The 14,235-nt window shown below is 50.0% G+C and overlaps 5 protein-coding genes across 5 annotated transcripts; 3 read left to right on the top strand and 2 right to left on the bottom strand.

The window, feature by feature from the left end:
* Positions 1–1,222: 1,222 nt before the first annotated feature.
* On the top strand, positions 1,223–2,383 carry CDV56_101962 (uncharacterized protein; the record flags this gene model as incomplete). Its single annotated transcript, XM_026755581.1, has 1 exon — positions 1,223–2,383. One exon carries the CDS (start codon positions 1,223–1,225, stop codon positions 2,381–2,383), a length of 1,161 nt encoding a protein of 386 aa, XP_026610849.1.
* An 885-nt stretch (positions 2,384–3,268) lies between these two features.
* Positions 3,269–4,739, bottom strand: rrp36 (putative pre-rRNA processing protein; the record flags this gene model as incomplete). Its single annotated transcript, XM_026755260.1, has 3 exons — positions 3,269–4,183; positions 4,240–4,638; positions 4,689–4,739. The coding sequence occupies 3 exons, from the start codon at positions 4,737–4,739 to the stop codon at positions 3,269–3,271; spliced, it is 1,365 nt and encodes a 454-aa protein (XP_026610848.1).
* Positions 4,740–5,334: 595 nt separating this feature from the next.
* Positions 5,335–6,888, top strand: CDV56_101327 (NIF domain protein; the record flags this gene model as incomplete). The annotated part of the gene is made up of 1 exon (XM_026754946.1): positions 5,335–6,888. One exon carries the CDS (start codon positions 5,335–5,337, stop codon positions 6,886–6,888), a length of 1,554 nt encoding a protein of 517 aa, XP_026610847.1.
* Positions 6,889–7,504: 616 nt separating this feature from the next.
* Positions 7,505–9,164, bottom strand: CDV56_100968 (putative translation elongation factor eEF-1 subunit gamma; the record flags this gene model as incomplete). Its single annotated transcript, XM_026754587.1, has 4 exons — positions 7,505–7,791; positions 7,849–8,571; positions 8,814–9,015; positions 9,135–9,164. The coding sequence occupies 4 exons, from the start codon at positions 9,162–9,164 to the stop codon at positions 7,505–7,507; spliced, it is 1,242 nt and encodes a 413-aa protein (XP_026610846.1).
* Positions 9,165–9,511: 347 nt separating this feature from the next.
* Positions 9,512–10,523, top strand: CDV56_100773 (mitochondrial 37S ribosomal protein uS9m; the record flags this gene model as incomplete). The annotated part of the gene is made up of 2 exons (XM_026754392.1): positions 9,512–10,367; positions 10,432–10,523. 2 exons carry the CDS (start codon positions 9,512–9,514, stop codon positions 10,521–10,523), a joined length of 948 nt encoding a protein of 315 aa, XP_026610845.1.
* Positions 10,524–14,235: the final 3,712 nt, after the last annotated feature.

Here is a 14,235-nt window from a genome sequence, read left to right as displayed (position 1 = left end):
GTCTTCCCCTCCCTTTTAGGCAACTTGCCTGTTTGCCTGCATACTAGTTGCCCAGACCTATCGAGATCCCTGTCCATTTCTCTCGCTTGTTGCTCTGGATCGATCTCCGGCCTGACCGACCCTGTCGACGCTGTCACACTGCCGCCAGCAGCTTTACTTAACCGCCCTCCCCCAAAGTGTCTGACCACTTCGTGTCACACCAACCTTTTTTTTTTTTTTCCTTTTTCCTTCTTTTCGATTCTCCTTTTGGGCGTCAATCATATTCTCTCGGTGCTGTGACTCTTCGCTCGTCCTCTTGCCTGTCCTTTGACTCGTAGTGGCGGTGCTCTGCTTGTCGTCGTCTGTGTTTTGGGTTGCTTTTTCTGGGTATTTGTTAGCTAGGCGGCTTTCACCTCTCGAGGAGAGCAAAGCCCAGCATAGCCGCTAACCACCGCCGCGCTCTTCCATCCGCGCGCGATTCCACTTTACGCCTACCAAGTTACCAACACCCGAAGTCGATTCTCTAACAGAGTTTCTCTTTGCACTTGTCTATCTACGACTGTTCAATTTTCGGGATCTTTTGACACCACCTCTCCTCAACCATCTGACCCAACGCCATATATATACAGGGACTGCGTTCAGACACACCGATTGCGGCACGAAGTCATACCTACTTCAGACTCTCAGAGCTTCCACCAGCTATATTTACTGTCAACATACTCTCGAATTGTTACGCACTGTCTTGCGTCGCCCGCGGACCTGTGCGACTTACCAAGGACTACTCCGCTATTCAATCGACCGGGTTCACTATCCGTTCCATACCATTCAATATAACATCTGATCTTCCGCGACATTCCTCATCAGACCTTATACTATCATGTCTACGGCAGTTGCGCCTGCTACAGCTGCTCCATTGCCGTCGCCGCATATGAATCGCGATCCGAGTCCGAAAAATTGTCCGACCCTGGCACCGACAGCAACAAGTTCCCACTCCAGTTTGACACCTCCACGAGCATCTGGCGTCTCACAAGATGGATCTGCAGCGAAAGGTTTATCACCGGGACGAAAGCACACATCGCCGTCGTAAGTGCCTCGACTTCGCTCATGCAAATGCCTCATAACAAGTAAAAGGCGTGATCTGGGGTTTTTACTAACATTTTTGTTTGTTTCACCCTCTAGATCACAAAATGGAAGTATTCCTCCCAAGGTGATAGTGAAAAAAGAACCGCCGTCCTCGCCTGCTATGCAAACTCAGACGCACACTCGGCCCCGACCCCGAAAGCTGGACCTCTCCACCAGCCTCCCGACTGCGGGAGGTCTTTCAGCTCGCCCTGCCGGCGGTCCCATGACGGCCCGTGACGGAGTCACCATGCATGACGTTGGGATCGCATGCTTGTCACCGGGGTTTCAGACTCATGATCCAATTATGAGGGAGCAGCTCCAGAGGAGTCTTTCCGTGCGAGACCAGCAGAGGTCCATCATAGAATCTCGGTTGCACAAGTCGGCCAAGGATGACGGTCCGGATGGTGTTAAACCATCGGAGTCAACCTCATTTGGGGCCCCCAAAACGGGCGCCTCCAAGCGTAGACCACCGCCTGGTCTGTCAATCGTACCTCCGTCTGCTGCCCAATTTGCCAACGAGCGTGTCATTCAATCGGCACCGCTGAATCAAACATTCACTGGTCGATATCAAGCGCAGCCGCTGACTCGGCACGTCGTGAACCAGAGCCCTACCCTCGGCTCTACCTCTCACATTCACCATGTCCCTGCTACTCAAACAAACAATCGCCTTCCCCCACTATCTGACGTCTTTGGCTCTGATGCTCTAGGCTCTCGTGACCGGGATCCTAATCGCGGCACATACTATCAGGCTGTTTCAGGCGCAAATCCGTCACAATCCAATAACCTTCCGCCGTTACCATCTCCGAGGATGCCGGGAGCTGCGACGCAAGCGCAAGGTCGACCTCGGGAGTACCGATCCGCAGAGGAGGCTGTCCATGAATTGGCTGGTGGACGAGAGGAGCTTCTGCCGCGCATTGTTCACTATGGCGGCCACCAGCCTCCAACTCCACCGTCTCCTCGCGTAGCTAACGGACAAGCCAAGTCACGACCTGGTACCGATGCTGCACCTTCAGCGCCACCTCCGCCTCTCCAACCAGTATTACAGTCATCCGAGGGAACTGCTCGCCGCCGCCCGAGAAGTGAATATGAACAGGATAATGGAAGTCCTCCCTTGGGCCATGGCCCTGAACCTCACTATCGACCTAATCCAGCTCTAGCTTCTGGCGCAAACACCACTTACGGGCCTTTTGGAGCAGGCAGAGACTCTCCTGAGACACAACGGAGAAAGAAGGAAGAGTTTCTCAGTCTCTGTGCCAGAGCTTGGGATCTCTTTCACTCATGAACCTGGCTCATCTGTGGCCTGTTGTATCCTATCTATCTGTCGGATTTTATTCGCTTGTTTTAGCCTTGGGCATAATCCTACAAGGCAGATCTTGAGGGTTTCAAATCCGCTGCATCTCGCACAAGACGCAACGAGTCCATTGTGGGCAGTCTTGGTACACCGAGATTCGGATAAGATGAGAATTCGGCAGGCACAGAGCTATTTGGCCGGATGAGATCAGTCAATTGAAATTGATGAATGCGAGACTTACGACTACTCTTACGAACATTTCCGATAATCCCTCCTGATCCAAGAGCAGGAGCTGTTATCATTTCTGACTTGCTCCCTGGGTCTCTTCTTTCCACTTTTTTTGGTGCTGCTGTTCACTGGGTTTCATGGCGTTGTATCTTGTTGGATCGGTTGCTGGAAAATGTCAACTGTGCACAAAACCATGTCCATATTTGTTATTCTCTTCTGCCGTTATCCTTGCTGGCATTTGTCGCCACCGATTTGGTCATCTTGTTGTGATACCATTGTTCTCTTCACCATTTTCTTATCTTCCATTTCGACATAGCATTTCCGTCAGACGAAGCTCATTTTCCCTTTTGTTATCTTCAACCTTCTTTTCTTGTCCTGAAGCTTACAGTAATGCCCGGCGCCTTTCGATCCTCTTGAATCAGGGCCGGTGATAATTCGAGAGAGACGTCATCTTGCATTTTTATAAGAACCATTAGTGTTGACTGGTAGATCCAGTCAAATTTGAATAATGATTTCTCATGATCATTCCGGTGATCTATCCAGAGTCCAGATGCAAGCTTTCACAGAAGAAACAATGTAGAAGAAATAAGAAAACAAATGAATTCGCCATAAAGCATTGATGGATTGAAGGTATGGGCACAAACGTCTCTAAGCAATCCGCCTGCGTTTTCTGCCCCCGCCGTCATTGAAATGCCTGGAATCATCCTCGAATCCGCGTCGCTCCATAGGCATTTCCTTCCTCTCCTTAGCAGTCAACTTCTTCTGCCTTCTCTCTAGCGCCTTCACTCGTTGCCTGGAGCCCATGCTCTCATACTTCTTAAGCAACACCTGCTTCTTAAGATCCGACTGCTTGAGGAAGTAGGGGTTACTCTTCTTTCCTTCGCGGATGAGCTCCTTCTCTCGTTTCTTGTGCTCCGCTAACACCTCCTTCTCCCGTCTTCTGTTTTCAATTGTGCGCAGACGGTCCGTAGCCGCCCGAATATCACGCTTCAAGGCTTCCTTCTGTCTCGGATCCTTAGTCTTTGCGAGCTTCTCCTTCATTTCCTTGAGCTCCGCAGCGCGGTAATCGTCCAAGAAGGCGTAGGCGTTTTGGGAAGCTTCGTTACGCCCGCTTTGGCTGCGTACCGTGGGATCGAATCGCGGGTCCCGCGTTTTGAGGGCAGCCGGCGGCTCGATGATGGTGCGCTTGCGGGAAACGGGGCGTCTGGACGACTGCACCATCGGTGCGTGTTTGGAGGAGCGGGAAAGCTTCTCGGCGTCTTTCGAATTTGAGGATCCCTGTCGTTTCTGTTCGCGGGCTTCGCGAATCCGAGCGCGAATGTCGTCTAATGGGGAGGCAGCTTGGGGTTCTCCGACTTCTGTCGTTGACTGGGCGGATTTGGATTTGCGCTTGGCTTTGGGGCCTAATGAGGCTTGCGCTTTGGCGAGTGCGCCGAAAGATATATTGCTTAATGAAGCTTGCACGTCGTCTTCGCCGTCGTCGCTGTCTTCGTCGTCCTCGTCATCTTCCTCATGGCCCTCTTCCTCGTCTTCATTGCTCATGTCATCTGCCTCGCTGTGGGACTGGTGATGACTTTTAGTAACTTGTGACGCTTCGCACAGGGTTTTGGAAGGCTTACATCAGCGTCATAGTCCCCTTCTGAGCCATCACCGCTAAGATCCGATCCTGATTCATCAACCTCTTCACCATTACTTTCCCGCTCGGATGCAGATGCTTCCGAGTAAACCTCTTCGTCCTCCTCTGGTAGAGCTCGGACTCGTCGGTTGAGAAGATTGGAAATCGCCATCCTCTTCAGCGGCTTAATCAGCTCGATGTGTATATCAGAGAACGAACTGGAGCAAAGTATAAGAGCGCAGTAACCAGCTGCCTCGAACATTCTGCGGCGGTGAAGACGAGCGCAGAAAAAGTCGATGATACTGCCACCGAAGAAGGCGGTGAGTTCAGCGGCGAGACTCTCGTTGGCCGCTTTTCTTTCCGCGCGGCGATCGTCTGCCGTCGCCTTTTTTATTTTGCCGTTCTTCCATCGATTCAAGCGCAGTCAACCTTGATCATTCTTTCTCTCCTTACGTATAGCGTCAATTCTTCGTCTACTTCATGGTTTTGGGGCGCTGGGTCCATTCATTCGTTAGGCTTGCTTCGTTTATTTCATCTCTGCCGCTGTCAGTGACTGCTGCCTATCGCCGCATGCTCCAAGGCGGGGCGTCCGAGAAGGTGGGTATACAAATCCAGATACAGATAGATGATCACCATGGTCGGCGACTGAACATTGGGTTCTCCTGTATAGGTCCTGCCCCCTCTCAAAGTGCCATTCAATTCTGCCTTGACGTCGACACCGCATACCAATCCGTCGAAGAAACGCCAATTACCAGCTACCATCGACAGTGCTCTCGAAGATCTAGGAATGAGACCTTCAAAAGCTGTCAAAGATGTTACATCTCAAGCAGGAAATCATCCACAGAACAATAATGGTTTACCCGATGAAAGCCAGCATTTAAGGAAATCATGGAGGCCATATCAAGGTCGCTGGAATTCGAACAACACCTTTAGGCGCTCCGACACAGTCGTTTCTTCCGGAACTGATAATGCTGTGCCGAGCAGTTCGCGGAAAAGTCGTACACGACGCAATGCCAGATCTTTTGACAGAAAGTCAAATGAAGAATCGTCACCGTATAGTCCGCATCTATCAGGCTCTCAATCAGCTCAAATTCCGCAAATGCAACTACCGCAGCCCTTTAATGCGCCGTCTACTAGTCCGCAATTTGACCCGAATTTCAGCTCGTTTCCCGTTTTGCCTGTGATACCCCGTACAGCAGACACTGTTAACAACACAGCCATGCAGCTGCCGTTTGTCCCAGCGAACCTACCCAACTTGCAATCATCACAGTCGCAAGCTTCGCTCGATAAGCTCCCGTTCACCTCTTACGGTTTCCCGCCAATGCCAGACTTGAACAACCCTGGAAATATATTACCTTTCATGCCTCCAATGCCCCCATTTCCTCCAATGAACTTGGGTGTTTCCAGTCCAGCATTGGTACCACCAATCTTCGGCGGATTTCCGTTCTGTCCCTTCGACCCGATGTATCCTACAGCAGCTGGCTCTGCTGGAGGCACTTCTCAAGGACCAACACCGCAACCATTGCTCCCAATTCCACCGCGTGATCGGAAATCTAAAACCCCGGAGCCTCCTGCGCCGACTAAGGAGTACCTGGCGCAATCATTGTTGCCACCGAAACTACATCCCAGCCGTCAACCTCTACTAGTCATTCTTGACCTGAACGGCACCCTGATATTTCGAAAGCATCGACGTCTGCCCCCTTCTTTCGCAAAAAGGACGGGCTTGGACCAGTTCTTGGACGCTTTGCTGAACAACTACAAAGTCATGATCTGGTCCAGTTCGCAACCAGAGACGGTAAACGCAGTTTGCGAAAAGCTGTTTCCTGGCGAGAAAAGACACTCACTGGTAGCTGAATGGGGCCGCGATAAGTTGAATCTCTCTCAAGCTCAGTACAGGTCAAAGGTGCAGGTCTACAAGACCCTAGAGACGGTGTGGAGCAATAAAGAGATTCAAGCCTCGTACCCCAGCTCCCATCAGAAACGTCGGTCGAAAACGAAGAAATGGGCGGCGCGGGGGAAATCACGATGGGACCAGACGAACACCGTTCTCATCGATGACAGCAAACTCAAAGCACTCAGCGAACCCTACAACATCCTCGAGATCCCGGAGTTCACAAACGCACCGGGAATCGACGAGTCTCGCATATTTCCCAAAGTCCTGGAATGCCTCGAGGCCCTAGCCCAGTACGACGACGTCAGCAAGTTGCTCCAGCTTTGGAACTCGAAGCTGGCGGCAAGCAACACAATCCTTGATCTTGACATCGGGGTGAATCAGTCTCCACAACAGCAAAACGGAGGTTCTTCGACGACGCCGTCAACACCCCAGGAAATAGCCCAGGCACGCAAGGAAAGACGAAGAGCTCGCAAACAGGAGAAAAAAGCGGCGCGACGGGCTGCTGCCGCTATCGGCGCTGCACCTGCGAGCCTACCCACTGCCGCTGCTGTTTCTGCCATAACAGCTGAGGGGGTCAACAAAGGAGCCACTCCGACCGGCAGCACCCCAGCTAATCCGGGTGACGACAGTGCTATCCCGACAGCTACAGCTGTGCCGCAATCGCATACTAGACGTTCTCCGTCTCCCGCTTCCTCAGTGCAATCGGAGAACTACCTTCTCGATCGCCTCGAGGAGTCGTTGAATGTTCGCCACGACTGATTTTGACATTTTGTTCTTGTGCTTATTGATACACGAAGAGAATACCCCTGTTATGTGTTACTGTAAGTTTAGGCGAGGAATTTTAGGTCGTTCTGAATAGATACATTACAGTTTGAGCCTCGTGAGGCTTGTCAAGAACATATATGGCGACTTTCAAATGCTCCATTTACATTGACAGCGTGCATCGAACACATTACTGAATACATAATGGGAACAGAAAACTGCTAGGATCAACAAGTGCGTGATTTTTGGCTTCTTCATGGCTAGAACTAGCTACTATCATTCCACATCTCAAGATATCATTAGCGTGGATATACAATATCCATGCGTTTTAGAAAGAAAATCTTTTTTTGGAAAGTGAAGTCGACGAATGAAAATACGTAAACCATTCAGTCGTGGGCAACGTAGACATTAGGAGGGTCAATTGGGCGCAGAGGGCGAGAGGGATATCAATAGGAAAGCCAGGCCCATAACTTTTCCGGTAACAGGCACGCATGGGTGGATCCTGAAACAAAAGGCTTATGGCCAAGGCTTGAGTTCATATAGAAGCTAACCCAATGTCATGAGGGGAAGAGAGGACATCATGAGGTTGCTGATAGCATTCCCAGAGCACCGTCTATTTGAAGACGTGGCCATCAACGTGGGGGTACTCCTTGCCGTCGACAGTGATGGAGGTGTCCCAGGCCCACTCATCCTCGACGAGCTTCTTGTCCTCGGGGTTGGAGGGGTCGAGCTTGCGGAATTCGTAGCTCTCCCAGTCAGGAGCAACTTCGAAGGCGGGCTTCCAGTCCTGGCCACGGACAAGGAAGACACCGCGGATGATGCAGTTGTAGTTCTCACCATAGACAGACTGAGCACCGAACAGGTACTTGCGGGAAGCCTCAAGACGGGCGTGGAAACCACCTACGATGGGCAGTCAGAATTGGTAGCAGTATGGAGCCAAAGAAGTCAAATCCTTACCGATCAGGTTGTTGGCCATGAAGGTGAGCTTCAGCTCGTTGTTGTACTTGTAGTCAACAGCATAGAGAGAGTACTCCTCGGGCTTGTAGTTCTGCCAGAACCAGGGCAGAGCAACGGGGCGGGTGTCCTCGTTAGAGTACTGACGCTTCCACTCATCAAGAACGAACTCGGGCTTGCCAAGAGCCTCAAGAGGGTGCTTGGGCTTCTTCTCAGGCTGGGGCTCAGGCTCAGCAGCAGGAGCAGCAGCCTTGGCAGGGGCAGGAGCAGCCTTGGGCTTCTCCTCCTTCTTGGGAGGAGTGTACTTGACGGCCTCCTCAGCGAAGACAGGGCTGGGAACGACGGCCTTGAAAGGAGCCTGGTTGATGATAGTGTTGTACCATCTGGTGACGGCAACGTTCTCGGAGCGCCAAGCCTTGTCCAGAACGGTAGCGAAAGCGCGAGTAAGGAGAGAGGCACCGAAGTAATCGGCGAGGGTGATGCGCTCACCAACCAGGTAGGTGTTGGCGGTGAGGTGCTTCTCGAGGACGGCGAGAGCCTTGTTGGCAGCCTTGGCAGCGTCTTCAACGTTCTTCTTGTTGTAGGAGTCAAGGCCCATCAGAGGGCGGTACCAGGCGCCGAGCTTGGGGAGGACCTCAGCGTTGACAAACGAGAGCCAGCGGAGGATGGCAGCGTAGTCCTGTTTGGTCTTGCCCAGAAGAGTGGTCTTCTCGTTCTGGGAGGTCACTTTGAGTCCAGTCAGTCTCAAGATGTTCAGGACCAGTAGTGGTTTGCAACGATGAAACAAGATCAATTCCATTTCGGAAATTTTCTGCCAAAAGGCGGGGTAACCAAAGAAATTCAGAGTTGTAATGTTATCAACACAGTAGTTCTGCCAGGGATAACTAGTAATAAAAAATTGCTCATCATGTAAAGGAATTGGGCATAATTGATAGTTAAAGGAGACGTTTCAGCAAATTGAGACATACCGTAGACAGCGATGGCGATGGACTCGGAGAGAGTGAAGCCATTGGCACCCTCGAACGCAGGGATCTTGCCGAGGGGGTTGAGCTTGAGGTACTCAGCAGACTGGTTGAAGGCAGCGGCGGAGTTGGCCTCAGTGTTGACCAGCTCGAGCTCCAAGTCGTTGCACTTGGCAGCGACGAGGGCGGCGATGGTCCGACCGTTCTCCTGTTTGAGTCACTCCGATTAGCCAGCTGTCCTAACCAGGGGAAGCAAGGCAGCTGGATAGATGTAATTCATCAAATCCAGGAAAATCAACTGAACTGAGTATCTAAAATAACACATACAGGAAGACCGTAAAGCTTTCCGAAGGCCATTGTGAGTGTGAGGTGTGGATGGGGAGATGCGGGAGGGAAAAGGAGAGGAAGAGGAGGAGGGGAAAGGAGAAGCTGTTCAAATAAAAACGACGTCTGAGGGGCTCTGGCGGAAAAGAACGACGAAATTTTGTGCGAATCAAAACTCGGCGTCGGCGATCGGAGGAACATTTGCTCGCTCACGTGATATGCCATCGAAAAACCTCAGGCTTGCCCAAGGACGGCAGAACAAGGATAGGCTGGGATTTCGACGGGGCGACCCACGCTGCTACAATTTCTCCCTCCCCCTTCGTACCTTGACAGTTGTCCTACGTCTTATTCAAGGCTCCTGCCAGCCACTTTCCTCAATTATGGCGTGTCAGAGGCCCAATTGTATCGTTCAGGCGGTGCAGTCGGTCCGAACAGCTCAGCTGCAGTCCATCCTCCGAACCTCCACAGTTGCTTCATGGGGCTCATTACAACCGCGAAAGGCTACGCGAAACTACGCAACCGAGGCCGAAACCACCGGTGGAAATGCCCTCCAGATTCGAGCAGCACCCGAGATCGATTTTTCCCAACTTACTACCCGTCCTGCTCGGGTCATTCCCGCATCACCCGCCTACTTCTCCGGCAGTCCCAAGTTCATTGATCATTTATTGAAGTTGGAACATGTCTGCGCCAAGTACGCATCGCTACCTACGGTATCCCCGAGCGAAGCGCCTCGAATGGCATGGTTCAAACTTGCACAGTTCCGCGACTTCGTCGGCGAGCCGGTACCGACGAAGAAATACAAGAGCCTGATCAAGATTCTGCAGCGACTCAATCGGATTGACCCTGCCCTTCTTCCCGAGGAAGCCCGCAACACCATGAAGACCTTTCTTCGCCCGGGTAACCCCTACGGAAATAAGCCGGCGCCGGCGACGGTGGACGAGATGGGCCGAGCTCGCGGCAAGGGAAAGCGCAAGACCTCTTCGGCGGTGGTCCACTTAGTCGAAGGCGAGGGTGAGGTCATGGTGAACGGCAAGACGCTGACGGAAGCTTTCCCCCGTCTGCACGACCGTGAGAGTGCAACTTGGCCGCTGAGATGCACGTCGAGGCTAGACAAATATAATGTGTGGGCCACTGTTCGAGGAGGTGGAGTCACTGGCCAGGCAGAGGCCATCACATTAGCCCTTGGACGAGCACTGCTCGTCCATGAGCCGGCGCTAAAGCCGATTTTGCGAAAAGGTACGTCACAGATGAGACCAGCTCGGTGGGTAGTAAAGAATGTTGCTAACGGACAATTTTCTAGCTGGTGTCATTACCGTCGATGCTCGTCGCGTCGAGAGAAAGAAACCCGGTCACGTCAAGGCTCGCAAGATGCCAACCTGGGTCAAGAGATGAAGGCATGTTTATTCTCTCTTGGTCCTGGAGTGCTGTCTGTTCTTTTCACCATCTACTGTTCTTATTTCCCCGACCTGTATTATTCTCTCACTTGCCATCTTGATTCTTGAATGAATATACTTCCGAATCCTCCGCATCACCATGGGGTGTCATGGTGGTTTGTTTCAAGACAAGACACTTGCATGGGTGGTCTCGGCGACAAGCAATGTACCTTAGTTTGACTCTTATCAGGCGTTACCCTCAGATGACATTGAAATCGATTGATTAGAATTGCGGATAATCCCTGAACAAACACTGAGAAGTCATGTAATGGCCGGCAGCAAGAACTACCTACCAGTTAGTTGGATCGAACCGACCCCCAGATATGCTCCCGTCATCGACTTGGCTCTGACTCCCGATTACTGAAATCAAATCAATGCACAGTAACCAAGTGGATTCTATCTTCCCGAGTCTCGGTCCCAATTCCAACTCAAGCCCGAATGCAGAAAACCAAGCAAACCAATCGAAAGATCCAAATATGTAAAAAGCAACAGAAAGAGGCGCAGGGGTTTCCGCACGAGAGGGGGAGGATTGCGCGGACCTTGCACGAGACGGACCAGCCCTCTGCTGACAGGAATGAGAATCAACGTTACACAATACACACACTGCCGTTGAGCTCTCCTCGAGGTCGAGTCTCGAGTCTCGAGTCTCAGGTAGATGAAGGGATCGTGGGTCGCAGAGCCAGAGTCAGACTCAGATTCAGACTCGCAACTATTTATTGCTATTGGCAACGTGGCGCTGCGATCATCGTTCTGCTCGTTGAGGAGAAAGAGGGAGCCTGGATACTGAGAGGGGCGAGTGAGGGTTGTTTGGAGGAGGGTTGCACATTGCTGAGTCTGACTTTGTTCATTGTTGTCATCTCTTGGGTCAATTTGCAATGTTCCTGCCTATATATGACTTTATTTATGGATATAATAATAATCATAATGGCAGGCAGAAGCGATTCTTTATGATATGCTCTGGTGATGCTCAGTACATGTTGTTCGAGTCGTAAAGAGAAGACTATAGTACATTCTCCAGTTATATATCTTGAAATAAAGGGGCTGAGGGAATTCACAGGCATTGAGTAACAATCAATGGTTCGAGCCGATTGTATCGGTCGAGGTCATTGAAGGATTATTGCGATGCTCCATACCGAGTCGAAGTTGGTCAATTTATCGCTGTTGAGAAGCTGTGGACTAGATGCTTGCTTGGCTGCTTCGACACAGTCCACTCCATTCTTTCTGTAGATGAAAAATACTAGGATGAGATCGTTCCCCTGTCCCCGAAGAAAAGGCTATTATTGCTTTATTCTTTGTTTGTTATATGAAGTGATCTCTCGTAGCTCTCGCACGAGCTTGTTACCTCAGTATGCCATGTGTATGATCTTCACCAATCATATGATCTGCCTTGATGATTTGATGGTTGAACTTGACACTCTTTGCATTGCAAAAATGATCTTCCATCAATAGAAAATCAAGTAGAGCGATTCCGCGTCAGTGATGACCCCCCACGTATCCCAATTGTCCACATTGATGTTTGACTAACGAGCGGCTGGCAGCCTGGCACGCCTCACTTGAGATATCCTTGCGTGTCATTGGCGAAGCTGCAAAGCTCAATGATCATGACGACAAGGACATCAGAGGGATGAAAATACAAGGTAGTAGCTCAGTCTACTACTAACTGAGTCCAAGGCGAAGTATTTCAAATCAACAAAAACCGATAATGCTTGCTTACAATTGGATCACGCAGCAGCCGTCAGTCCCCGATCTGACGCCAGGACCCGGTCCCCTCGCGCACTAGCTGCCATAGCTTGAGTGAACTACGACTATTTCCTCTCTGGGAATAAAGCACAATCTACTGTGAAGTAGTAGTGAGTGACATCTCTTGCAGATCTCCAAGCTCTATTGGGATTTGGGCCCCTTTCTGACGTCGAAACTCGAAAGGCTACCAATCGGTTAGTTCGTCCTGCCTGCATGGCCTTTCCCAGGATTCCGGCCGCCAGCAAGTCACTACACTACTGTCTATTGTCGTTAGCCAGGTACTAAGTACTCCTCCGTGACAGTATCGTTGTTGGCTTTCTTGGTTATTTTTGCACGAGTTTCGCTCGTGTTCGAGGACAAGTAGTGATGATGATACCAACTCAGGGCGCTCTGCACTTGCGCCTATGAAAACACAGCACACTTCTCCTCTGGAAGATACTAATATACTCTGTTCGTCAGTTTTGGCGGTGACTATGATACAGAGACTCTCTTTTCTCGCTCTTTTGTGTGTGCCTTTTCTTTTTCGAGGTCCCCCCGGATGAAGCTAATCATTGAGAAAGTTTAACCTCTGAGCAGCCACAAGGGGCGAACCAGTGTCTCGGGCTCCTGGCGACAAGTGGTATTTGTCAAAATCGAGCCATCAACATGATCAGCAGCAGGAAGGACGAAGATCCCCGAAGTGGATTCGACGGAAGATCAGCCAAGCAGGAGAGCGTCATATAGTAGCCTTGACTTGCTCCTAGTCGAGTCCTATTAGTGTAGACTAGACCAAAGAATAGATACAGGGCAAGACAATAATAATAATAATAATATGTCGAGTACTCGAGTGACTCGAGTCTAAGACAAGACTAGCGGTACCTTACCTTAGAAAACTACCTACCTACCTAGTGGCCCTGTTCTTTAACCTTATCGGTCAATTCTCTCTGTCGGCTTGGATCTGTCGATTATTTGACTTGGTTCTTTGTCTCTCTGCATCATCGTGCGCCCCAGCACAATGGAAGCACCGATTAGCTCCCCATCTTCGGATAGGGTTTGTGAAAGCGTCTCCAATGACTAAATTTCCTCTTTCTTCATTTACTCTTTTGGTATGCTTACCCATCCAGGTGGTGCAACTGTCAGCAGAGATATCAATAATCTACCTACTATTACGGAGATCAGGAGAACATCCTCAGGAAACGCTCTCGGGTCTATGCTGCCCAATGATGACCCATAACAATCCCAACAACAGGATTCAGCACGAATCATAGGGGAAGGGCAGCAATTAGTATAGTATGATATAGGTAGTATAGACAGAATAGCGCGAGGCGAGAAGAGAATTCTGCCCCAATGACTCGGAACGAACGAAAAAAAGAAACAAGTAACATCCGCCATCACGTTCAGGTCGACCAAGTCAAGTGGGCAGAAAAAGCAAAAGGATAGGTACGTAGAAGCAATGTATGGATCCCTTCATGTACGGTTAATATAACAATAACAATTATTATCATTCATTCTTTCAAGCAGAGGATCTTGCTGCTGTCTTCGATTAACTTGGAAGTAGATCGCTTGCTATGTTTTTTTCTTTTCTTTTTTTCTGTTTTTGTTTGTTTCTTTTACCCCCATTTCTTTGTATCCTCGTTCTCCCTGATAATGTGTGTGTGTGTGTGTGTGTGTGTGTGTGTGTGTGTGTGTATGTGTGTATTTCCTTTCCTTTCCTTTTCTTTTCTTTTTTTCTTTTTCTTTTTTTTTTTTTTTATCTTTTTTTTTTTTTTTTTTTTTTTTTTTTTTTTTTTCTGCTCATTGTCTTTTTTTTTTTATACTTTTGACGCTGCGGACGCTTTTCCGTTTTGTTTTATTCGTGGTGGGTTCATCTTATACAATAAACATATGTATATAAGACTATTGTGAATTATGTGTTCACCATCAGTATACAATGATACGTTGATACAGTGGTT

This window comes from Aspergillus thermomutatus (genome assembly GCF_002237265.1).
Source record: "Aspergillus thermomutatus strain HMR AF 39 chromosome Unknown NODE_273, whole genome shotgun sequence".
NCBI lineage: Eukaryota > Fungi > Ascomycota > Eurotiomycetes > Eurotiales > Aspergillaceae > Aspergillus > Aspergillus thermomutatus.
This window is presented reverse-complemented; position numbering and strand designations above follow the sequence as displayed.